At 44.3% G+C, this 26812-nt stretch overlaps 1 protein-coding gene across 1 annotated transcript; it reads left to right on the top strand.

Annotated features, from left to right (window-relative positions):
- Positions 1 to 7007: 7007 nt before the first annotated feature.
- On the top strand, positions 7008 to 22793 carry LOC308291902 (ras-related protein Rab-3A; the record flags this gene model as incomplete). Its single annotated transcript, XM_080734042.1, has 4 exons — positions 7008 to 7232; positions 18625 to 18743; positions 20643 to 20767; positions 22603 to 22793. 4 exons carry the CDS (start codon positions 7008 to 7010, stop codon positions 22791 to 22793), a joined length of 660 nt encoding a protein of 219 aa, XP_080590168.1.
- Between the last annotated feature and the right edge of the window lie 4019 nt (positions 22794 to 26812).

Here is a 26812-nt window from a genome sequence, read left to right as displayed (position 1 = left end):
CATATTCTGGGCCCTGGGTACAAGGATTCACTGCGGGCCCCCCATGAATGTTTTCATATTTTGTGTTTTAACTATCGATCTACCGCGCTGCGAGCTTGTAGATCTGCTATTCTTGAAAAATCATGAAAAGTCTTTGAATATTTCAAATTCTTCTAAGGTTTTTTGAAAAACTTATGTTTCTATGTCAGTGGTGCTCAAACCTTTTCATGTGAAGGACCCCCAAAATGATATGTATTTGGCCACGGGCCCCCCATCTCAAAATATTTAGTTCCAGGGACCCCCCAGTAGCAAGAGTTACAAATGTTCGCTTAAAAAATACATATATTCAAAGACTGTGAAGATAGTCGATCTACATGCTCACAACGCTGCGCAAGGCGAGCTTCTAGATTGGCTATCTTCACAACCTTTTCTTATTATTTGCAATTTGGCAAATGTTCGGTTAGTGTTTGTTTTGTAATAATAATCAAAATCCACAAAGTAACTAATAACTAAAGTTTTCAAAAAAAATGTAGTGAAGAAAAGTAAAACAATATTTGGATCCAAAGATGTAGTGCAGTTAGATGTAAATTATTATTGGATTATTGGAAATTGGAAATACTCAAGTAAAGAGTACAAACACCTCAAAATGTTACTTTAGTACAGTACTTAAGTAAACATACCTAGTTACTTTCCACTACTGGTTCATGCTTACTCTGCTCACTCCAATCTCGCACTTCCAAGTCACTCTGCGGATAAGATCGTCTGCCAAGTGCCTAAAGTGTAACTTGTAAACTGAGACAACTTGAATGTGATTTGCCAGTCTCTATATTGTCCCTTCTGAATGGAGTTAGCTTTGCTTGGTCAGGGTGGGAGGGGTGACAGCGCGACAAGCGCGCAGCGGCGTCAGTTCAGAAAAAGCTAAGGTATGGCAACATGACTGGTGTCTTGCACGCGCGCCCTCGCACGATTACAGTACATTTTATTATTTCCCCCTGAAGCCAAGGTATGGCAGCTGCCATAGCTTGCCATACCCAATTGACACCTCTGCAAGCGCGGTAACCACGGCAACCGGTGTCATCTTTCCAAACATTGCATGATAAAGGACCTCTGTGCTGACCTCCAGTCTGTTGTGGTGGCTGATGGTTTGAACCCAGCTGTTCTGCTGATCGCTGATCATCCCCCCCCCCCCCCCGCACACACACACACACACACACACACACACACACACACACACACACACACACACACACACACACACACACACCATTCTCTCTATTCAAACTGCTGCCATGGGTGACTTGAGAAAACGATGTTCTCAGAAAGGCTTTTTTAAAATGTACAGTATGTATTTATTTTGTCACGGCATCAAATCAACAAATCCAAAATCGCATGTCGCAGGGAACATGATGTCATCACTTACCAGGCAAACATTTAAAATACATGTCAACTTTCTACCAAGAATTGAAAAAAATAATATATTTTTTTAAAAGAAACAGTGAATATTAAGGGTCCTGCTTAACCTTCCCTATCAGACTCACCTCACCGCTACTCACCAGTTAAGAGTGGGGTGGCTCAGAGTAGATGACAGAGTACAGCAACTTGCAATGGGCCTGGTGTACAAGATACACTACACCACTATGATACCCAAGTACCTGTCAAAATACTTTATAAACGTTAAGGATGTCCATAATTACAACACCAGAGGCAGTGCCACAGATCACGTTCAACCCAGAGTCAACTCAAAGAAAGGGTCGAACTCGTTCTTCTGCTATACCACAAAAATGTGGAATGCCTTACCGAAGGACATAAAGGAGTGTGGATCGCTAGCATCCTTTAAAATTGCCCTGAAAAACCACTTACAGGCAGCAGCCGTTCGCAACTGGTAAAAAACCTAGCCCAACCCTACCCTCCCTGCCCCTTCCTTGTATATACTTGTATACTTGTATATTCCTTGTATATACTTACTGTTTGTTTAGATTTACTGTATATTCCTTGTATATACTTACTGTTTGTTTAGATTTACTGTTTTCTTTTCTTTTTTTTCCCCCTTTTCTTTACATATCTACTGCATAGTACTGTGTTCTATTTGTCTGTCATTCAATGTTATATGAGATACTTAAATGGTTTCCTGTTGAAATAAGCTTAGTCTTTTCATGGATCTCCTTTTAGTAGACCTTGTACCAGTGAACTGTACCGTCATGAATCTGTATTTTCCTATGCAAACTTCTAATAAAGCCTTCAATCAATCAATCAATCAATCAATAGCGCTATATTTCACATACCCCATGTGTCCCAGTGTTCCGCATTCGTAGGATCCACGCCTAGGGCTTCCCTATACCTCTCCATGGCTATGGCTCTTGTTTAATTGAGCAATGGGAATAACTTCATTTTCTACCTGGTGGGTTTTAACTTTGAGAGGGGGATCTACACCTCCTCTGACCGGCACTCTGAGCATTATGCAAACAGGGGTGTCGCACCAAATTCTGGACCCTGGGTACAAGGATTCACTGTAGGCCCCCCATGAATGTTCTTCATAGGGGGAGGAGGTTTAACCCATTTACACTACTAGAAGAGCGTCTAGTCGGCGACCTGGCCAACTCGGAACAATGTAAATAGGGAATGAATGCCCCGCCCTTTAATGCAAACCCCATTATACCTGTTTTCATAGGACCCGTTTTGACCATCTGTCTGCCTGTGTCCATTTATGCCCATATATGGAGATATCTGTATCTGTCTGTCTGTCTGTCTGTCGGCGTCCATTTTATGTCCATATATGGAGATCACTGCAGTTATAGTTCTGGGTCCATTTTATGCCCATATATGGAGATATCTGTCTATCTGCGTCCATTTTATGCCCATGGAGTATCTGTCTGTGGCTCCAACTGTGTTGCAGACACAGTGCCGGTTCCCCCTTTAATGCAAACCTCATTATACCTGTTGTCATAGGACCCGTTTTGAACATCTGTTTGCCTGTGTCCATTTATGCCCATATATGGAGATATCTGTATCTGTCTGTCTGCGTCCATTTTATGCCCATATATGGAGATCTTTGACATTTTATGCCCATATATGGGGGCATTCATTTTATGCCCATATATGGAGAACGCGCGTGCCGGTGGGACGAACGGTTCTCGAGATACGCGGATTACATACATACATACACACTCAGAGCCTTTTATGAAGTGATGTCACAATGAGTCAGAGCTTTCGCCGATTTCCTCCGGAACAGCCTGATGTCAACAATCAACCCCGCATAAGGAGATTCCGAACGTTTCGCGCCGGTTCGGGAAAACCGCGCGTCGGGTCGGGTCGAGACCCGGCACTGCACTCCGTGCCGCGGCGGGGAACGCGCGTGCCGAATCTGAAGCCGGTGGGACGAACGGTTCTCGAGATACGCGGATTACATACACGCAGACAGACACGCAGAGACTTCTCGCATTTATAGATAGATTACGCATTATTTTGTGCTTTAACTATCGAAAAATAGCAGATATACAAGCTCACAGTGCGGCACCGAGTGCCATGCTGCGAGCTTGTAGATCTGCTATTTTTGAAAGAACGTGAAAATGTGTGCAAATCTTTGAATATTTCAAATCATTCTAAGGTTTTTTGAAAAACCTATGTTTCTATGTCAGTGGTGCTCAAACCTACCTTTTCATGTGAAGGACCCCCAAAATGATATGTATTCGGCCACAGACCCCATCTCAAAACATTTAGTTCCAGGGACCCCCCAGAAGCAGAATTTGAGTTACAAATGTTAAAATTAAAGCTCAGTGCCAGGCGACTTTTAGAGCAACTTTCTCACTATGGAGTTCCCTGCCAAGCGACTTTGGGCGACTTTTACTTAGAAAAAAAAAAAAAAAAAAAAAAAAAAAAATCTTTTTTTTGGACCCAATTAAATCTAGTAAACATGATTTCAATCGCGATTTTGCATGTTCCACCCCCCATACAACCCCATCTTTCAAACATGGCAGCCATTTTTGTTTACATCTGAAGAAAACATTATGGCTGATAAATCATGAATGCCTGAACGGATTTCCAATCTTTTTTTTTTGTTTGAAAGCTGTGAACAGCCTGCACAAACATGGTGCATGATCTGTGCATGGGCGTGCATGATCTGTGCACTATAAATTACATGGGAGTCTATGGAGGCTTCTGGCACTAGTGCCACTCGAGGGGCATTTTAAATTGGCAGTAAGTGAGTTAAAAATACATAATATTCAAAGATTTGCACACATTTTCACGACTTTCACGACAAAAATAGCAGATCTACAAGGTCGCAGCGCGGCACTCTGTGCCGTGCTGTGAGCTTGTATATCTGCTATTTTTCAATAGCTAAAGTATAAAATAATGAAGGCCCCTCCACCTTGGGCCCTAGTAACTCAGTCCCACTCCCCCCCCCCCCCCCCCCCCCCCCCACACACACACACACACACAATTCCACACTGTATTGATGTGGTAAGTTACAGTACCATAGGAGAGATGACAAGTCCAATGTTGGTCAAAATAAAATTCTTCTACATTCTCTAATTTTGTATACTTCTTGTAAATTAATTAATGCAGATGTTTAACAATAATGTAACTCTTGAGAGTGTAACATGAAACCAAATGGACCCTTATTGGTCCATCAAGAGTTAAAGATCTATACGGGTCCATTTGGTTATCAACTCCATCATTTAGCTGGGGACCACCAGGGACCCCCTAAAGGACCACTGGTGGTCCCCGGACCACTGGTTGAAAACCACTGGTTTTGCAGCACCTTTGGCCTCCCACCAGAAGGTCCAAAGGTTGGAACTGGGGGCGGCAGTGGCTCAGTGATCACAGAGGGCTCCCGAAGGGTTCCCAGTTCGATTCCGGGCTCCCCCAGAGTTAGTGTGGAAGAGGCAGCCACGTGAGATTATACCACTCTGACTGTTAGTTATCGGCCATAAAGACAGGTCTCACACATTCCTCCCCCTCCCAGAAGCAAGGAGAGAATTTCACACCTTTTGCGCTCCCCATTTGACCTATGTTTCTATGTCAGTGGTGCTCAAACCTATACCTTTTCATGTGAAGGACCCCCAAAATGATATGTATTCGGCCACAGACCCCCATCTCAAAACATTTAGTTCCAGGGACCCCCCCAGAAGCAGAATTTGAGTTACAAATGTTAAAATTAAAGCTCTTAAAAATATCTGCTGTTTTCACTACTTTTGTGCGACGGACTTGTATGATGAAGCAGGGCTTTACTTTGCGAAAGAACGTACAAATTTGAAACTTGGAGATATGAGGTTTCCACCCGACAACGACGATATATATGTCACCGGATATAAGAGAACCAGCACATTCGAGACGCGGAGCACTCGTGATGCGGCACGGGGCGGAGCAAGCGGTCGCCACAACAACGTATTCCAGGCGGTGCGCCGCTCTATTGTCCACGACACTGCGAGCGGCTACCGAAGCCCCCCTGTATCCACGAAGCCCAAACGAGTTACGAGGCCCCCCTGGGTCCACGAAGCCCCAAGCGGCGCGAAGGCCAGCGGACCTTGGTCCTGCTCTTCGCCCCCGAGCGCCGCAGGCGCGAGTGGCCGCGAAGAGCGGGCCAGGGCCGCGCGGCCGGCGGAGCGCCGCGCGAGTTACGAAGCCGTGGTGAATGCAATCGTTATATTTATGCCCAGGCCGTAAGGCCTGGGCAAGCGCACGTTAAACGCCCTGTCCAAGTGACTACAATGGAGCTAATGGCTAGGCTAGGCTAGGCTAGGCTAGGCTAGGCTAGGCTAGGCTAGTAAATAAAGAGTAAACACTTCCGGTCTGCGGCGAGTTCAAAGCGTGACGTAACTCTCTTATCCAGTGGCTGACGTCGCCATCTGGTGGTGATTAGTGTGTGGTGAACGTCAAAACGAGTGCTCCTTGACAACTTTTACTGGTTTCTTGAACATACTGTAACATATATATATATATAGAAACATACATGATATGCAGATAGCAGATCTATACAATCTCACGTGGCTGCCAACTACCTCCAATTAGTTGGGACATTTTCTACAAGGACAGAAAACCTTTCAAATTGTCTCTCTTGTAATACTACGAAGAAAGAGTGTTTGAACACAAATCTTCTCTTCCCGGGGGTCCCTGGCACAAAGAGGTTTGAGAACAACTGATTTCGAAGGCATTCGTAGAAGACTGGCCTCAGGACAGGTCTCAATGGGTTAAAGGCAGAGAATGGACTTCTCGTAAGTGTGTGTGCGTGTATGTGTGTGCGTGCATCACACATCACCACATCCATTTCTCATGAATGAAGCTATAGAACGTTCCTTGAGATCACAAAGTGCAATAACTCTCCCTGTGAAGGTCTCAGAAATTTCCCCTTCCATGACTTTTCCTAAATACTCGAAGACATATGTTCTCGTTTTTTCCCCCTTCTGAAAAGTTTCCTAAGTATGAAATAATATACCATTATACCACTCTGACTGTTAGTTATCGGTCATAAAGACAGGTCTCACACATTCCTCCCCCTCCCAGAAGCAAGGAGAGAATTTCACACCTTTTGCGCTCCCCATTTGAGAGGTCAATTGAAATGCTAATTCAAATTTGGAAGACAATAGAACCCCCGCTGGCAGCAGGGGAGGAGGTGTTCATGCTCTCCTGGGCCAAAAGGGAGAGAATTTACCTGTAAATTTAACTGATAAATGCAGTCAGAGTGGAAGTGATTTTTTTTCAGTCACCGTTTGTCAGCACAATCGTCAGTGTATTTTGGATTCATGTCAGTTTGTGTTTCCAGATATTTAACCACTTGAACCGTCAATACTTGATAAACTTGAACTTTCACTCTGTACTTAGTCTGCTCTTTTCCCCCTCTACACCAAACCTCTTTTGCCGAAAAAAAGTTCTCAGAAACCTTTTTTCTCCTTTTTTACATTGAACCCTAGCATCCGTATTCTATCTCGCAAGGATTTGGAGGACCCCCTTGTAGTAACTCTGAGGACCCCCTATGGGTCCCGGACCCCCTGTTGAAGACCCTTGTTCTAATCCGCTCCTCATCTCCTCAGATGGCCTCAGCAACAGCCACCTACGGCCAGAAGGAGGCCTCGGACCAGAACTTTGACTACATGTTCAAGATCCTGATCATCGGCAACAGCAGCGTGGGCAAGACGTCCTTCCTGTTCCGCTACGCAGACGACTCCTTCACGCCGGCGTTCGTCAGCACGGTGGGCATCGACTTCAAGGTGAAGACCATCTACAGGAACGACAAGAGGATCAAACTGCAGATCTGGGTAAGAGCTAGGGCATACATGGGCAACTGGCGGCCCGGGGGCCACATGCGGCCCCCACCTTCACTTTATGCGGCCCGCAGGCTAGTATTAAAATGTTATTGTATTTTTTTGTATTTGTATTTAAGTTCATAAAGTTAACATAAGAACATATAAATGCATTTGAAATTTTAAAACAAAAGAAGAAACAAAAAAGTAACTTTTCGAGATTCCAATTAAAAAATTGCTAAAATAGCTGATCTACAAGCTCAAAACGTTGTAGATCGGCTATTTTTGCTATGTATATGCATTGTGGCCCTTTGGAGTGAGTGTGAAAATGTAGTGGCCCTCTCCATCATCAAAGTTGCCCACCCCTGAGCTAGGGCATTCACCAAATATTAGAATATTCCAATATTCTAATATCAAAGTCACTATTCGACGTTGTTCACCGAAGTCGAATATTCTTTTTTTTCTTTTTTTTGTTGTTGTTTTTTATCTTTAAAAATATATAGTTTATAAAACTTGGTTAGATAGGAAGTCATAAGAATGAGTTGTCAATGCCCCTGGTGGATGAATTTGTTAATGCTCTATACCAGGGATTCTCAAACCTTTTTAGGCCGTGACCCCCAAAATAAACACATTTGAACTGGGGACCCCCACCTTGACAAGCACTTGGAATTGTAGGTATTACATTTAATGTGACTCGGTTCCGCAGATAAATATTGTGAAAATAGCAGATCTACATGCTCACATGCGAGGCGTTGTGAGCATGTAGATCGGCTATTTTCACAATGTTCGCCTCTTGCTTACTTAATATTTGACAGTTTGGCCAGTCCTGTCGAATATTCGACTATTCGAATACTTTGAGGTCGAATAATTCGAATACTAAAAATCACTATTCGTGAATGCCGTATTATACAACAGGTAGTCGGGCTCTCAATGGAAAACAGGCTCTCCAAAAGTGCATTTAACGAGCACAGATGCACTGTCTCTCATCAAGTAAAGAAATCAGCTGCGTTGGTCACGAAAGACAGCAAGCGCTCCTCTCTCCCCACACTATGCTATGCGGCTGGCTAGCGGTTTTCATGTGGCGTTCAGGGACACAGTAGCTAAATGTGGCATTAAAAAAATACAAATTCCTATCGAATATCTTAATTACAATGAAATGAAGTTGACGTGTTTTTTTTAAGGGCAACAGTTGTATAATCGCAATATTACACTCGAGGGTCTGCATATAACACGGTTATCCTGCACTCCAGCCCTACCTACGGAGCCTGTCGGCTCGTTACTGCGGTAAGGGCTGTCGTGCAGGATAACAGTGCAGGTTATATGCACACCCTCTCGTGTAATTTGATTTGCATGCAAGTGGCTAAATGTGTCTTTTTAGAAACAATAAGCCCATTCCCAAGATGAGCCGCAATCTTTCATGGGCAGATGTGACTTATGGGGGCTGCTGTAAATAGTAAAACAAATATATATATAGAAATCGACCACTTATTGTATCTAAAAAGACATATTTAGCCACTTGTATGCGTACCCCGACCCACTGAAATCAAAATACTAAAATCGCTTAAACAATAGAAAGCAGTAAATGAAAACATTTTAACACTCATCTTTTCCTTTCTCTAATTACAATCTAAAATATGAACCCTTGCAAAAACTCACTCAACAGTAAACAGACCAACACACAGTATAAGTGTACAGGGTATCTGCACATTTCTAAAGTGACAATTTAAGGAAAACATTTTTTTTAGTACCTCTGGTCAAACATTGACAAATTGACAAATATTAGAGGCAGAAATTGTGAAAATAGACGATCTACATGATCATAAAGCCTCGCAACGTTGTGAGCATGTAGATCTGCTATTTTCACAATGGAATAGATCGAGTCAAACTAAATGTAATGCTAACTCCTAAAATTCCAAGTGCTTGTGCAGGGTGGGGGGTCCCCAGTTCAAATATGACTATTTTGGGGGTCACAGCCTGAAAAGGTTGAGAACCACTGCAATGCCTTTATTGATAGGACAGTAGACTGACAGGAAACGGGAAGAGAGATGGGCACGCGACTAAGATCGTCGGGAACGGGATTTGAACCCTCGACACGCTGTCAGGCTGGCATTGCAGCCTGGGCTGCCCGGACCACCACGCCGGCGGGCCGAGACTGCCCCGAGACACACACATCCGAGGGTTTTGTCCATGTCATGCAAAACTGATCAAAAGACGTTGATGTCTTGAAACAGCAGATCAGAGTTTGCGAGCTTGTAGATCTGCTATTTTGGTCGAATGCTAGGCCCAGGATGGTTAAGCATGCAACCCACACTGCAGCAGAGCAGCCTTGCACGCCATGGATGCAGATCCCTCTTTCTTTGATCGTGTGTGTGTGTGTGCGCGTGCGTGCGTGTGTGCACGTGTGCCTGTGTGTGTGTGTGCACGTGCCTGCCTGTGTGTGTGTGTGTGTGTGTGTGCGCTCTGGCAGTGTGAGCTAGCTCTGTTGTCAGCCTTTCTCAGGCCTGCCTCCGGTAATGAACAGAGCCGGCCAATCACAGCGCAAGGAGCCGATGACTCGGCACCGCTCTCCTCCCCCATTACTACTACACATCGCTGAGTGGATAACCTCCTCACGCGCATGCATGCACGCACTCACGCACGCACGCACGCACGCACGCACGCACGCACGCACGCACGCACGCACGCACGCACACACACACACACACACACACACACACACACGTGCTGTTCCCTTCCCCCACTTCTATGACTCTGTACATGATGCTATGCAAACACTGTGGTCTGTACTGTGGTCTAAGGTTTTATCAAAAGGTGCTGTAAAGTGATATTTAACAAGACGGGTTACACACGTCATTTCACCCAGCGACGAGAGCGAACCCCCACAAAGCTTCGTTTTGAGTTGACCCGGTTTCAATTTTGTGTGGTCTCTCTCTTCCAACATGAGTTCTCTCTCTCGATTGGATTCGATTGGTATCCCGAGCTGAAAATGTCATTTTCTGTTAAATAACATCACCTCTTATCCCTGCAAGACCCGAATTAATTTCTACTTGCCAAAAAAAAAAAAAAAAAAATCAGATGGTGTTGTAGGTCCCTGTTTCATCTCTCTCAGCTAAGGGGTCCTTGGCTTGAAAACGTTGAAGACCCCTGCTGTATTGTATTGCTAGTGAGGCCCCACGTGAGAGCAGGGCCGACTACTAGTGTGAAGAAGTAGCGGGGATCAGCGATCCTCCGGAAACAGCGACATCCGCTCCACAATGACATCCGCTGTCGGGTGGAAACCTCATTATGTCCAAAACCGTTACTATTCAGAATTCAAACTCAAAAGTGGCAAAGGCAACAGAACTGCAAGCTTCTTCGAGCTTGTGGATCTGCTACTTTTGAAGCTTTTGTGTGATGCTGTAGTGTGATCAAATAGTTCACGAAAAAACACAAAAAGTTTGTTCATGGAGATGATGAAAGTTTTCGGCCGGAAAGCGACGAAAAAGACACAAAGTCAATGCAAAGGTGGGCGTTGCCTGTGAATGAGGCAAAACGATGCTAATGGTGCCCGCGTGGGTACAGTACTGTATATGGGCCTTGTACATTGACGGGGGGATGGAACGCGCCAGTGGGGCCACGGGCACTTACCAGGGGCCCCTGTGCTACACTAGGCTCCACAAGATCCATCTACAAAAATAACCGGGATATGACAAGTAGTTTGGTTAAATATTCCGGTGGTAAATGAGTTAACGCTCAAATATGTGGGCCTGTCCTACTGTATATAGCCATCTGACTAGCAGGACTAATGTCTGACTACCAGAGTAAAAAATATACTGTTTATGTTTTACATCCAAATACAAATCATTTAAATACTGTACTATTCCCTAAAATCATGCATGTTTTGCTATAGCTAAACAGGAAAAGCAATGTTGACCCTCTTCTGCATTACATTTTGAGTAGTGTGTTTGTGAGGCCGCCCAACTGCCGGAACCAAAAAAAAGTCCATTTCAACGTTGAAATCAGGTGATATTCTAGGCCAGATCTGGTTTGACTTGATCTGGCCGCGATCGAGGCGTCACTGATTGGTCCAGGTCCTAACCGTGCTTGTTTGGGACCCCTGTGCTCTGCTATTCTGGGTGTGTTTTGTAGCATTAAACACATAATTTCATTGAATTAATTTGGTAAGATCTGGCCAGGAGTGCGACACACTAACCACAAGGCTACTGAGCAGTTTGGTGCCAAAGTCTTTAACCCATTTAGAACGGGTACACATTATTGTGTATCGTTATTTTATGCTTTAACTATTGAAAAATAGCAGATGTACAAGCTCACAGCGCGGCACCGAGTGCCGCGCTGCGAGCTTGTAGATCTGCTATTTTTGAAAAATCGTGAAAATTTGAATTTTGACCCGATTCTATAAGTGTCTTTTGAATCCTTCTATGATTTTTTGAAAAAAACAATGTTTCTTTGTCAGCAATCTGGCTAGCCATCGTCAAAGAAAAGGTCCTTTTCACTTAACTGGAGCTCAGTTAGTCTGTTCTTGAGAGACTATTATGTCAGTGGTTCTCAAACATTTTTATGTGAAGGACCCCCAAAATGACATGTATTTGGCCACGGACCCGCATCTCAAAATATTTTGTTCCAGGGACCACCCAGAAGCAAAATTTTAGTTACAAGCGTTCGCTTTGAAAATACATATATTCAAAGATTTGCACACATTTTCACGACTTTTTCAAAAATAGCAGATCTACCAGCTCGCTACCAGCTGAGCTTGTATATCTGCTATTTTTCACTAGTTAAAGCATTCAATAATTGGGATCCGATGCCTCCTTGTTTGGCACTCAGCATCCAGCGCTGGTTTGGGGGCGAGTCCCTGTCCCTGACCAACACATTCTCACAAATAGGACGTCAGTTATTGAAGCTCTTGTCATTTTCACGTCATTATTGCAATCGTAGGTCACAGTTTACTGTCAGAACCGGCACAGCTTGTCCGTATGTATACGTGTAACGCCAGACACTGCGGTTCCCCTGACACATCACTGTGACATCACAGGTTATACATATCTCCCTGCTCTTAAATATTTAACGCATTTTGCGGCATTTTGTCGGGGCCGAACGCGCCCCCAGGATCCAGAGAAGGGACTCGACGTAACCTGAAACAAAACCTAAACATATGGATCTGAGACGGGACTCGGGTTACTAGAAACTACACTGACAGGGTCTGAGATGGGTCTGAGATGGCACCAGCGTTGGCACATTTTGATTTAGTTTTAGTCATAGTCTTTTGATTTTAGTGATGATCATTTGATCATCATTAGTCATAGTCTTTTGATTTTAGTGATGATCATTTGATCATCGCTAAATATACTTGTCAGTATATTTAGTCATAGTTTTAGTCATCGTTTTATTATGTTTTTATGTCGTTTTCGTCAGTGAAAAAAGGTATAGTCAACAAACATTTTTCGCCATAGTTTTAGTAGACGAGGCAGTTTAAGCAGCCCGTTTCTACAACCGCGACGCGAGGCGGGACTACGGCTGCTATGACATAATCGCCGCAGCGGTCAAAATCACTAAGCAAACAGCCGTCGGCGACGGGGTCCCACACCTTTCCCTGAACTCTTTGGTTCCCATGGCGACGTGTATACGCAGCAGACGTTCCAGCCACTGCGTGGGAAGAGAGCTTCTGGCGTTGTAGAGACGATGGTGGCCAGGATCTATCGAGCGATGATCATTTCCGGTTACTGTTGTCATCATCTGCCGTGGCCGTGCAAAGCTCAAAGTCAAAAACTTTTTCAGAATTTTTAACCCGATTTCCAGGACTATATCTAACATATAATTTTCCGAATGTCTGTCTGTCTGAGTGTCTGTCTGTCTGTCTGAAACCGCGTTTCTCATCAGTGGCTGGAGCAATTGATCTGAAATCGCATCACCATAAGCATATGAACACACCTGACATAACTGTGAAGCCCGTTTGTCACTTTCGCAAATCGTATGCTGTATATTTGCATTTTTATGGTGTATCTATATCTATTTAGCCTACAGTACCTTTTGTGACCACACATGTTAAGGGAGGGGCGCTGTTGTTCAGGCCATGCACAATCACACACAAACCCACACACACACACACACACACACACGGGGGGAGTGTGTGTGTGTGTGTGTGTGTGCAGGCAGGCGGGCGGGTGTGTGTGCAGGCGGGTGGGCGGGCGGGCTGGGGGGTGGGGGGGGACAGTATCTCTGTAGCCATTAAAGGAAACGGGTTTCTTACATTGATGCTCCTACATCATGCAAGCACCAGTTAAAGTTACTTTCCATCCCTCATATACTGTGTGCACAGTGCACATCCCATAACCCACACACTGCACATCATTTTGGAGCTCATATCTTTGAACGGGTAAGGGCTAGTAACAATAATTCAGCAAAATTTTACTCCTATGCGCAATGCCCAAAGACAGGTAGTGTATGCCAGTGGTTCTCAATCACATTTGAACTGGGGACCCCTCCATCCTAACGAGCACTAAGAGTTGAGGAATTTTGTATAACACGGTATTATTGTGAAAATAGCCGATCTACATGCTCACAACATTGCGAGGCGTTGTGAGCATGTAGATCTGCTATTTTCACTATTTATGCCTCTAATATTTGACAATTTGGCCAATGTTTAATTTGTCATTTCAGAGGTATTAACAAAATCAATAACCAAAGACAATACATAGCTATTTTTTTCCAGGACCTTCCAGGATCCTTGATCAATTCCAAAACTTTTCCAGTACTGGAAAAATATTTTTCTAATTTAAAAATATTTCCAGGAATTTCATGACTTGTGGGAAGCCTGCTGTTAACACTGGTCATGGGACTGCATGTAACCCGAAACAAAAACAGGGTCTGGGATAGGATTTTTACAGGTAACTAGAGGGTCTGGGATCAGCGATACGGGGCTCATGTAACTAAACACACGACATAAACACAGGCTCTGAGACGTAACCAGAAGCAGACACGTATAACACATGGTGGCAGGGGGCCAGAGGAAGTCAGCAGCTATATATCATTAGCCTGGTCCAGATAGATTGGCGCCTGCAAGCTCAGGTGACTGCAGGACTGATCAGAATTGGGGACAGGTGCGTGCACGTGCGCGTGTGTGGATGGGAGGGGCAGTCCAGTGATGATGGGGAAACAATTGGGAAAGCCTGAGGCCATCTGGTGGCTGAGTGGAGAATAGCTAGAGACAAGAGAAACAAGCCACCCTGTCAGTGGGCTGTTCTAAGGCTCACTGTTTGTACGTCCACATGATTCCCTATTTTGGGATTAAAACGAATCATGTTTTTGTGTGTGTGTGTGTGTGTGTGTGTGTGTGTGTGTGTGTGTGTGTGTGTGTGTGTGTGTGTGTGTGTGTGTGTGTGTGTGTGTGTGTGTGTGTGTGTGTCAAAACAAAAACGGCAAAAATGGCCGATCTTCAAGCTCACAACCCGTCGCATCGTGATGTGTTGTGACCTGGTGTTAGTAGCCTAAATAGGGCCTAAGTGATTAGAAGTGTAAAAATGGGGCATTACAAAGTGACATTGTCTCTTGAGGCTAAAAGTAGCTATAATAGCCGGCATGTTTAGGACTATAATGGGCCTGTCAGTTCAAATATTTATTCATCCGCAAGTAAGTCATTTAGGGCAGGCAATTCTCCTTGAGCAATGCACTTGACTGCACACTGTCCCTGTTGACCGGGACACAACGTGTGTCCTCTGAGACAGGCCAGTGCGAAGCACTTCAATCATGACCACTCAAACGATGACATGAATTCATTGCTTTTTATGACCAGTGCTGCACTCAGGCCAGTGGTGTGTAGGCTACTGGTCTTTTCTGCCTTTTTCATGGAATGACTCGAAATTGTAATTTCCTCTCATTGTAATTGTAAAAAACCTTTCATCTGATCTCCATATCGTTACTGTCGGGCAGAAACCTTGTATCTCCAAGTTTCAAAAAATAAATATTTTTTTGCAAAGTAAAGCCCTGCTTCATCAGACAAGGCTGTCGCACAAAAGTAGTGAAAACAGCCAGTAGATCGTCCGTTTTCGCTAGTTTAGTTTTTTTAAATGATAAAAACAAAGGGTTTTGGACATACAAGGTTTCCACCCGACAACAACGACGATATTTTAACTGTTTTCTTTTGTATAAATGAGTGTCCCACTTGGTCTTACTACAGAGTCACACAAAAGCGTCGGAAGTAGCACATCCACAAACAACACGTTTCCAGCTTGTGGATCTCCTACTTTTACTGCTATTTTTTTTTTTATCCAGAAAAACGAAAGCGTTTTGGACGTACAGTAAGAGGTTTCCACCCGACAGAGACGGTTTATTTCTCCCAAGAGGAATCTGATGTCCTTGTAGCAGGAGGCGTAGATACTGCAGAGCCATAAAACAAGCTAATCTTCAATCTTCAGCATCTCAAAAAGACCACCAACAGACCATGATGCCAGTTTATCTCAGGAGGAAAATAACAGATGCATTTAACCACATGAAATAGTGACCATCAGTGTTGTTTTTGACAGCAAATTTTGATTTAGTTTTAGTCATAGTCTTTTGACTAAAATGTCATTTAGTTGTAGTCATAATTTAGTCACCTGAAAAGTTTTAGTTTTAGTCTAGTTTTAGTCGACTAAATGTCATAAGATTTTAGGCGACTAAATCTACAGTTGCTTTAGTCAACTGAAATGTACCGGTATTTTGGCCGGCCTTGATGGCATCGTAATGACTGATTTTACACTTGGTTGTGTGCTGAAAATAGCAGATCTACAAGCTTACAGCGCGTCACTTTGCGACGCGCTGTAAGCTTATTAGTGTGACAATCAATCGTCAACTTAAATTTGTAATCGTGACAGCCCTTGCTTCACAGTAAAATGAATATGCGAATGTTGGGGAGGTAATAGGTCCACTGGCCCAAGACACACACGCAGTGTTGGGTGTCAGGAAGGGTTTAATTCCCTGAGCATTCATTAGGGCCCAGAGGCTGTAACATAAGCTCTCCTGCACCAGCCAGCCTGAGAGAGAGAGAGAGAGAGAGAGAGAGAGAGAGAGAGAGAGAGAGAGAGAGAGAGAGAGAGAGAGAGAGAGAGAGTGGGTCACAAACATGGTTGCCAGAGCAACAGTGATGCGGTAGTGATGGAGGGTCATCTGTTGCATGCGCATACGCACGTGCAGATGTGTGCGTGTGTGCGTGCGTGCGTGCGTGTGTGTGTGTGTGTGTGTGTGTGTGTGTGTGTGTGTGTGTGTGTGTGTGTGTGTGTGTGTGTGTGTGTGTGTGTGTGTGTGTGTGTGTGTGTGTGTGTGTGTATTAATAACCTGTAAGACTCCCTAATGTGTTTGTGTGTGTGTGTGTGTGTGTGTGTGTGTGTGTGTGTGTGTGTGTGTGTGTGTATTAATAATAATTGGTTTTTGATCCGGTCGTACTCGGGAGAGGAAATACCGGTAACTTCATCATCATCAGACGGACTACACTTTGGCCGAAGTCACAAAACCGGAACCAGATTTAACCCCAAATAATTCAAGGGCATCATACATTTAGGTGGCTAGCCTATAAACCCCATGATGCGGAGCCTTGTAGCCATGCCAAACATGGCGTCCTTATGCATAGCATCCTTAAATCCTTATGCAGAGATTAAATGTCGATGTATAATAGCCTTAAACTAAACCTTTGTTTAGTTTAGTTTTCTTTGCGACAGATTCCCAGTTCGAATCCGGGCTCCCCCTGAGTTAATGTGGAAGAGTCCTTGAGCAAGACTCTGAACCCCTAATTGCTCCCGGTGAGCTTGGCTAGATAGGAAGTCATAAGAATGAGTCGTCAATGCCCCTGGTGGATGAATTTGTTAATGCTCTATACCAGGGGTTCTCTAACCTTTTTAGGCCGTGACCCCCAAAATAAACATATTTGAACTGGGGACTCCCACCCTGACAAGCACTTGGAATTGTAGGTATTACATAATAATGCACACTAGGCTAACGCGGACGTGTGACGTTCTCTGCACTCTGATTGGTTAGGGAAATTCTACACTTCCTCCAACAGTGATCATAACGCGATCGCCCAGGCTTCTTTTTCTTCCGATCGCCAAATGAAGCCTGGGTTTCCGAGGCTACATTTAATGTGACTCGGTTCCACAGATAAATATTGTGAAAATAGCCGATCTACATGCTCACAACGCCTCGCGTTGCGAGGCGTTGTGAGCATGTAGATCGGCTATTTTCACAATGTTCGCCTCTTGCTTACCTAATATTTGACAGTTTGGCGAGTCCTGTCGAATATTCGACTATTCGAATACTTTGAGGTTGAATAATTTGAATTCTAAAAATCACTATTTGTGAATGCCCTAGTATACTGTATACAGGACACAGCAGGACAGTGTATTAATAACATGTGTTTATGTGTGTATACAGGACACAGCGGGACAGTGTATTAATAGCATGTGTTTATGTGTGTATACAGGACACAGCAGGACAGTGTATTAATAACATGTGTTTATGTGTATTACAGGACACAGCAGGACAGTGTATTAATAACATGTGTTTATGTGTATTACAGGACACAGCAGGACAGTGTATTAATAACATGTGTTTATGTGTATTACAGGACACTGCGGGACAGTGTATTAATAACATGTGTTTATGTGTATTACAGGACACTGCGGGACAGTGTATTAATAACATGTGTTTATGTGTATTACAGGACACAGCAGGACAGTGTATTAATAACATGTGTTTATGTGTATTACAGGACACAGCAGGACAGTGTATTAATAACATGTGTTTATGTGTATTACAGGACACAGCAGGACAGTGTATTAATAACATGTGTTTATGTGTATTACAGGACACAGCAGGACAGTGTATTAATAACATGTGTTTATGTGTATTACAGGACACAGCAGGACAGTGTATTAATAACATGTGTTTATGTGTATTACAGGACACATCAGGACAGTGTATTAATAACATGTGTTTATGTGTATTACAGGACACAGCAGGACAGTGTATTAATAACATGTGTTTATGTGTATTACAGGACACAGCAGGACAGTGTATTAATAACATGTGTTTATGTGTATTACAGGACACAGCAGGACAGTGTATTAATAACATGTGTTTATGTGTATTACAGGACACAGCAGGACAGTGTATTAATAACATGTGTTTATGTGTATTACAGGACACTGCGGGACAGTGTATTAATAACATGTGTTTATGTGTATTACAGGACACTGCGGGACAGTGTATTAATAACATGTGTTTATGTGTATTACAGGACACTGCGGGACAGTGTATTAATAACATGTGTTTATGTGTATTACAGGACACTGCGGGACAGTGTATTAATAACATGTGTTTATGTGTATTACAGGACACAGCAGGACAGTGTATTAATAACATGTGTTTATGTGTATTACAGGACACAGCGGGACAGGAGCGCTACAGAACCATCACCACAGCGTACTACAGAGGAGCCATGGGCTTCATCCTCATGTATGACATCACCAACGAGGAGTCCTTCAACGCCGTGCAGGACTGGTACGGGATTGGTCCTCGCACCGTCACATGACCTGATCTGCCCCATGCAACGCCATACTCCAAGTACAAGTGTTGCTTGCCGCTCTAATAGGGGTGTAACGATAAGATAAGACATTTGGAGAATTCTGGACAAATTGTGGAAAAATAGCAAGGAATAATTTTGAAAACTATTTACACAAACATTCTCTTATGGAGGCACAAATATTCTCTTATGGAGGTCCGTTGCACGGATTCTTCTAAGATGGGGGTCCACGACCAAAAGCTTATATACTGTACAGTGTACATCTTGAATTAGGGGGTCTTGTGAGTTTTTTTTCTAACAAAATCTTTTCTGTTGGATAAGGTAATCACTAAACCTTTCACCTATAAACAAACACATGTGTAGCTGGTGGTTAGGGAGCACACCACTCAGCCAGGCAGATAAAAGCAGTGTGACTTGACACTGTGCAGGTTTTCATCTCAGACAGACTGCTGTGTCCAGGGACGTGCTGGCCATTGGGAAAAGCGGGACAACTCCCTAACGGCCGGTTCATTCCCGGCTGGTCCAGGCCGGCCATTAGGAAAATAAAATAAAATAAAATGTCGGCCTTCGTTCCATTTTGGCGGCTGGGCGGCCAACAAAGTAAATCGTCACTGTCGGGCAGAAACCTTGTATCTCCAAGTTTCAAATTTGTACATTTTTTCGCAAAGCAAAGCCCTGCTTCATTATACAAGGCCGTCGCACAAAAGTAGTGAAAACAGCCGATCTACAAGCACACAACGCCTCACGGTGCGAGGCGTTGTGTGCTTGTAGATCGGCTGTTTTCACTAGTTTAAATCATTTTTAAAATGATAAATACAAAATAAACGGTTTTGGACATACGAGGTTTCCACCCGACAACGACGAAATATAACTCATGTAATTGGCCCAATTTGTCACAGATCTTTGAGTAGCAGCAGCGCTATAGAGAGAGATCTCTCTATAGCGCGCAATGAGGGCCTCTCCAACTCTTTTTCCCGGGCTGAATCAGGGGCCCAGCATGTCCCTGGCTGTGTCTGTCTGCTATGACAGGAATCTAACCACTTACACAACACAAATACTACACGCTCCCTATTATGCTCATATTCAGAGGTGGAGAAAGTACTCAAATGTTTTACTTAAAGTAAAAGTATCAATACTGCAATGTAGAAGAACTCTGTTACAAGTAAAAGGCCATAGGGGGCACCACAAAGGTGGAAAGTTACAGTACACCATATATTGTAGAAATGCTATTACCCCCGCAGCTTCCTTGACAGCCCCCTGACAGCAGCAACCCACGACATACCCAGCCTGGCAGAGATATGCGCTCCGCGGAGCACCCCTTTCTAGTTTACTATATTATACTATACTATAGTTTACTAATATATCGTCGTTGTCGAGTGGAAACCTCGTATCTCCAAGTTTCAAATGTGTACGCTTTTTCGTAAAGTAAAGTCCTACTTCATCATACAAAAGTGGCGCAAAAAAGTAGTGAAAATAGCAGATCTACAAGCACACAACGCCTCGCACCGCTTGTAGATCAGCTATTTTCACTATTTTAAATCATTTAAAAAAATGATAGTTGCAAAATGAACGGTTTTGGACATACATGGTTTCCACCCGACAACGACGATATTTTCCATACACAGAGGTTATTGCAGTAACGAGGCATCTGTGTGTTTGTACGTCTCATTGAGGCTGTTGCAGTAAAATGTAGTGTGTGTGTGTGTGTGTGTGTGTGTGTGTGTGTGTGTGTGTGTGTGTGTGTGTGTGTGTGTGTGTGTGTGTGTGTGTGTGTGCGTGCGTGCGTGCGTGCGTGCGTGCGTGCGTGCGTGCGTGCGTGCGTGCGTGCGTGCGTGCGTGCGTGCGTGCGTGCGTGCGTGCGTGCGTGTGTGTGTCAGGTCAACCCAGATCAAGACGTACTCGTGGGACAACGCTCAGGTCCTGCTGGTGGGGAACAAGTGTGACATGGAGGACGAGAGGGTGGTGGCGGGCGATAGAGGACGACAGCTCTCTGAACACCTGGGTGAGAGGGACACACGCACGCACGCACACACGCACGCACACACACTAGGGCATTCACCAAATATTTGAATATCAAAGTCACTATTCGACGTTGTTCTCCGAAGTCGAATATTCGCTTATATTATCTTATTGTTTTCTCTTTAAAAGATATATGGTTTATAAAACTTGGCTAGATAGGAAGTCATAAGAATGAGTCGTCAATGCCCCTGGTGGATGAATTTGTTAATGCTCTATACCAGGGGTTCTCAAACCTTTTTAGGCCGTGACCCCCAAAATGACAAGCACTTGGAATTGTAGGTATTACATTTAATGTGACTCTGTTCCGCAGATAAATCTTGTGAAAATAGCAGATCTACATGCTCACAACGCCTCGCAACGCGAGGCGTTGTGAGCATGTAGATCGGCTATTTTCACAATGTTCGCCTCTTGCTTACTTAATATTTGACAGTTTGGCCAGTCCTGTCGAATATTCGACTATTCGAATACTTTGAGGTAGAATCATTTGAATACTAAAAATCACTATTCGTGAATGTCCTAACACACGCACACACACACTCAGATATACTTCCACATGCACAGTTATTAGGTATTGGCAAGAACCTCACAGTACGATACATATCACAATACTCAGGTCACGATACGATTGTATCACGATATATTGTGATACGATATACATCTTGTGATTTATTGTGATTTATTGCGATATATTGCGACTTATATTGAGATGAATCACTGGAAGACTTCTACCAGCCTTTTTTTTCTCTCTCCAAAAGTATTGCGATACTACAGCCTGGAGTATTGCTACAGTAACAGGAAATAAAATATTGCAATATCGATTATATTGCCCATCACTAACAGATATAGATTAGTCATAAACATAGTCATTTATTCATAAATACAGTTTCTCCCTCTCTCACACACACACACACCACACACACACACACACACACACACACACACACACACACACACACACACACACACACACACACACACACACACACACACACACACACACACACTGTATGCATAGCAACACATTCAAGCACACCACGTGTTGTCATAATGCATGCATGCATATGGTTGTTGTCGGGTGGAAACCTCGTATCTCCAAGTTTCAAATGTGTACGCACTTTCGCAAAGTCTTCAGGCTTCATCACACAAAAGTAGTGAAAACAGCCGATCTACAAGCACACAAGTGCTTGTTAGACCCTCCAGAAAAACACGGGCAAAAATCCTTGATTGTGCGGGCTAAAATCCTTGATTATGTGGTGAATTATGCTGGTTTTTTATGTGAATTTATGCGATGAAAATGCGAAACAATGCGAAATATGCGGGAACTTGTGAAAGTTGCAAGAAAATGCAAAATTATGCGAAATATGCGGGAACTTATATATAATAAAAATGTATAACTATTGAACCACTTTAATATACAGTACACTGGCTATTTGGAAATAGATGATCTACAAGCTCACAGTCACAACATCACTAAAGAGACGTATGTGTGTATATCTGCTATTTTCAAAGTAGTCAGTCAAAACATATTAATTTAAGGGTCCTTGAGTGATTTGAGAAATGCAAAACTGCCTTTCATTATTTTCAAGGCAAAAAAGCAAACCTTTAAATATCTGCCATTTAATTACCTTAATATGCTACTTCAAGGCAAATAATTACCCTATGACCTATGTCATCGCTAAGGAAAGGATGTAGAACAAGGTTATCATCCGACAACGACGACATGTGGTTCTACAGTATTCACACACACACCCTTCCTCTCGTCCTTACTGACCACGCCCCTCCTCTCTCTCTCTCCCCCTCCCCCGCCCCCGCCCCCAGGCTTCGAGTTCTTCGAGGCGAGCGCCAAGGACAACATCAACGTGAAGCAGACGTTCGAGCGGCTGGTGGACGTCATCTGCGAGAAGATGTCGGAGAGCCTGGACGCCGGCGACCCCGCCGTCACGGGGGCCAAGCAGGGGCCCCAGCTGACGGAGCAGCCCGCCCCACCCAGCCAGGACTGTGCATGCTAGAGCTGGGCCCTCCCAAACCCCCCCCTGAAACCCCCCTCCCTCCCTCCCAGTGGAGTCAGTTCAGCAAAAAGAAAGCTAAGGCAAGGGTCTTCAACTGTAGGGGGTCCGGGACCTCTAGGCCTCTAGGGGGTCCTCAGAGTTACTACATGGGAGGGTCCTCCAAATCGTTGTGTGATAGAAAGAAACTAAATAAAATCTCCTTTTTAGACAGATTCTTAACCGGATTCGGAGAACTTTAGCCAAAAATAGCCGATCTACAAGCTCACAACGCCTCGCAGCGCGAGGCGTTGTGAGCTTGTAGATCGGCTATTTTTGGGCAAAGAGGTTTGGCGTAGAGGGGAGAAGTATTGACAGTTCGAGTGGTTAAATATCTGAAAACACAAATTGACATGAACCCATAATACACTGATTGTGCTGTCAAACAATGAAATATGGAATCTATGAACAGGTTATGCGGGGGTCCCTGCTTCATCTCTCTCTCAACTAAGGGGTCCTTGGCCTGAAAACGTTGAAGACCCCTGAGATAAGGTATGGCAACATGACTGGTGTCTTGCACCAGTCATGTTGCCATACCTTAACAACAGGCATGATGATGATGATGATGATGATGATGATGATGATTACTATCTGTGGGTAGTATTGTTTTATTATTTTAAGAAGTACATTTTATTTTATTTATTTTCCCCCTGGACCCAAGGTATGGCCATACCCCAGTTGACGCCTCTGCCCCCTCCCACTTTCACTCTCATCGCCCTTTCTTTCTCCCCCATCAACCCTCTGCACACGCACACACACACACACACACACACACACACACACACACACACACGCACACACATGCGCAGTTGCGCACACACGCGCTTTTGAATTGCTCGTGGGGACGTCAGCGTTTTAGGGCAGCGGCGAAAACCGCTGACAATAGCCTGTAATGTTGCAGAATCTATAGCGAATCTATACAAGATGTGCAATTGTTTGGTGTGTGTAGGGAAAACTCTAACCTCGACCCCTAAACCTAACCTATATATATCAACCTGAACAGTAACTCCCCAAATATTCTCTTTAATTTATTTTATATGACAACCATTTGTCTTCGAGGCGAAGAAGTTCCACTATACATTTGGCCCTCATAAGTATATACAAGTACACACACACACACACGCACGCACACACACACACACACACACACACACACACACACACACACACACACACACACACACACACACACACACACACACACACACACACACACACGCCCGTAGCCAGCGGTCACAGGAAGTGGGCTGGGAAACACGGGGGAAACACTTTTGAGTCGTACCGTCGTATATAGAAAACGTCCCGATTAATCGCTCCACCTGGTTGTCACAGCCGCCGCATTGCATTGTGGGACATTTATACCAGTGTAGTATTTGCATACTGTGATATTTCCTGAATTCCGTATGCATTTCACGTCCTATTGAGTAGTTACTATAAGCTTTCGGACATGCTGAAAAGTCTCACGTGCTATTAGGCATCCTAAATAGCGTGTAAGTGAAAATTAAATGACGTACGCAGCCAGCCTGTTTTTCTTTTTTTTTTTCTTTTTTAAAGTCTTCGCAGCCTACAGGCCCTCCTTTAAGGCGTTGTCCTTATGTTTTGGTTTTTCCTCGCTGTGTTTTCCTCCGCCTGGTCTTAAACTAGAAGGATTTGACTGCCTCCTCCCACTCCGTACGGCCTTCCTTCCTTCCTTTCCCAATCCTCGAAACGTTTACGATACTTTGCGTCCCTTTTCCGACTAAACGGCCTCTAAGGCCGGGTTCACACGTTTAAGGCACATGCGTTATGCTTTACCTTGGGGGATACTGGGGGTAAAGCACCGTCCAATTCATTCCCTATGCAAATCACGTGTTTTGACGAGGCAAGCTTGCTTTGTGGACAGCCTTAAGGAAAGCTTAGAGCAAGCCTGCCTCGTCAAAACATGTGACTTCCATAGGGAATGAATTGTCCTGTGCTTTACCCCCCTCGCCCTAGTTAAATCTGTGTGAACGCGGCCTAAAGCTCTGCTTCTCAACGTTAGTTAAAGACCCCACAACTCCGCAAGGGACACCCGACGGTCCCCAAGCCCCAGGTTGAGAACCAGCGCTTTCAACCCCGCATGGCGGCCGAGAAGACTTCAATGGCGTGTCTGTGTGGTCCTGGTGTATTCTGGAACTTGAGGGGCTGGTTTAAAGGCTGTTACTCAACCAACAAGTGTGTATTATGGGATATCGTCGCTGCCGGGTAGAAAACTCTTATCCCCATTTTAACTATGTCAGTGTTGTTGTTTTTTTTGGTAGATTAACGCCCTACATGACCATACTACAGTGTCACACAACAGCTTGAGCTTGTCGATCTGCTGTTTTTAAATTTGAATCCTGAAAAGTAACCGTCTTGGACATATGAGGGTTCCACCCGGCAGGGACGATGTGTGATTCATATTTAGCTGATCCCTGTTTCGAATGCTGTCTGAACCGGGCTTCTAAAACCCACTCTGGTGCAAAGTGGGTTCTGGGGTCAGTTCAGAAAAAGCTAAGGTATGGCAACATGACAGTCATGTTGCCATACCTTAGCAACAGGCATGATACATTTATTTTAAGAAGTACATTTTATTTTTTCCCCTGTTTCTACGGTTTCTTGGGCTGGATATGGCAGCCTGGAACGGTTGTTCAAGTGCAGCTAAACTTGGCATGTTAGTAACATTAATGCTTTGCACCTGTGCAGCTGACCTGCGGAACCTGGGAATATACCATTTTGTCAAGATGGGAATACAAGTGTGGAGAATATAATTATAATACCTTGTTAAAGTGACCATTTTGTTAAATTTAGCATTTGTAGATAGACAAAGAGACATTCATGGATTTATATTTAAAAGTAAAAGTTACTTTTATTTTCCCCCCTTGGCCCCTGGGTGCATCTCTCCATTCCGACATGTCTCCTTTCCGACAGACACTAACCCTATCTCTTACCCTTACCCTAACCTTAACCTCTATGGAAGTGTTGCCACTCCGACAATAAGAAGTCACTGTCGGAGTGGCGAGGGTATGGCAGCTGCATACCCCTGCCATACCCAATTGACGCCCCTGCCCGGAAGGGGGAAGGCAAGGTCGTTTTGACTCCCATGTGCTCGTGAATGGTTTGCAAGGTGCATGTTTTATACTTGGTATAAATCAGACTCTAGACTGGAGAGAGCCAGTTCTTGACATTATGCAGTAATCGTGTGCGAAGATGAAAAGGCAACGGCGCATTATAGACAGCGATTGTGTCATATTTTATTCTTTGTAGAATGACAAAGAAAGAATCGTTCAACTGACATGACTTTCTCAGTTGAAAGAAAGGGTGGGAAAAAAAGAATGGCTTGCACCGCTCGTTTTCATCGTGCGACATCGTTCTGCTCAACAACGTATAAACGAGCGTCGATTCATAACAATGGAATCGACATGGCCACTCCATAGCAAACACAGTGGGAGGCGTCCATTGAAGAGCGTAAGCATCAAGCGGATTAACTGTTAACTTCACGCGTGTTACTGTTAAAACACTCAAGTGAAACTAAAGGGTCAAAAGCCATGAAGAGCGCAAGATCTTGCAGATTTTCAAGACCTAAATGTAGAGGTTCTTAATGTTCTTAGGGATAATAATTGGGAACATTGTAGCGACAGAATCGCGACGACCACTAAAGCAGGTTTCAATTAACACATTCCCGCTCCCGAAAGGTTATTATGTCAACACTTGGTCCAGGTATATTTTTCACGTCCGAAATGCTTGGTGTACCATGCTGACCAGAATGAATGACCGAATGCATTCCTCGGCATGCAAATAGAACGGCGCTGATTCGACGGAACCGGAACATCGCAGCGCTTGGTGCGGGCACCGAACTCGCCACGGGCACCAAACTCGCCACGGGCACCGAACTCGCCGCGGGCACCGAACTCGCCACATGCACTCGCCACATGCACTCGCTTGGCGCTCGGCGCGCCTCACGTGGCTCAAGTCCCCTTGCGACG

Source organism: Nannobrachium achirus (genome assembly GCF_963921795.1).
Source record: "Nannobrachium achirus genome assembly, chromosome: 1".
Lineage (NCBI taxonomy): Eukaryota > Metazoa > Chordata > Actinopteri > Myctophiformes > Myctophidae > Nannobrachium > Nannobrachium achirus.
Note: the sequence above shows the minus strand (reverse complement) of the source record. Positions and strands in the feature narration are given on the sequence as shown.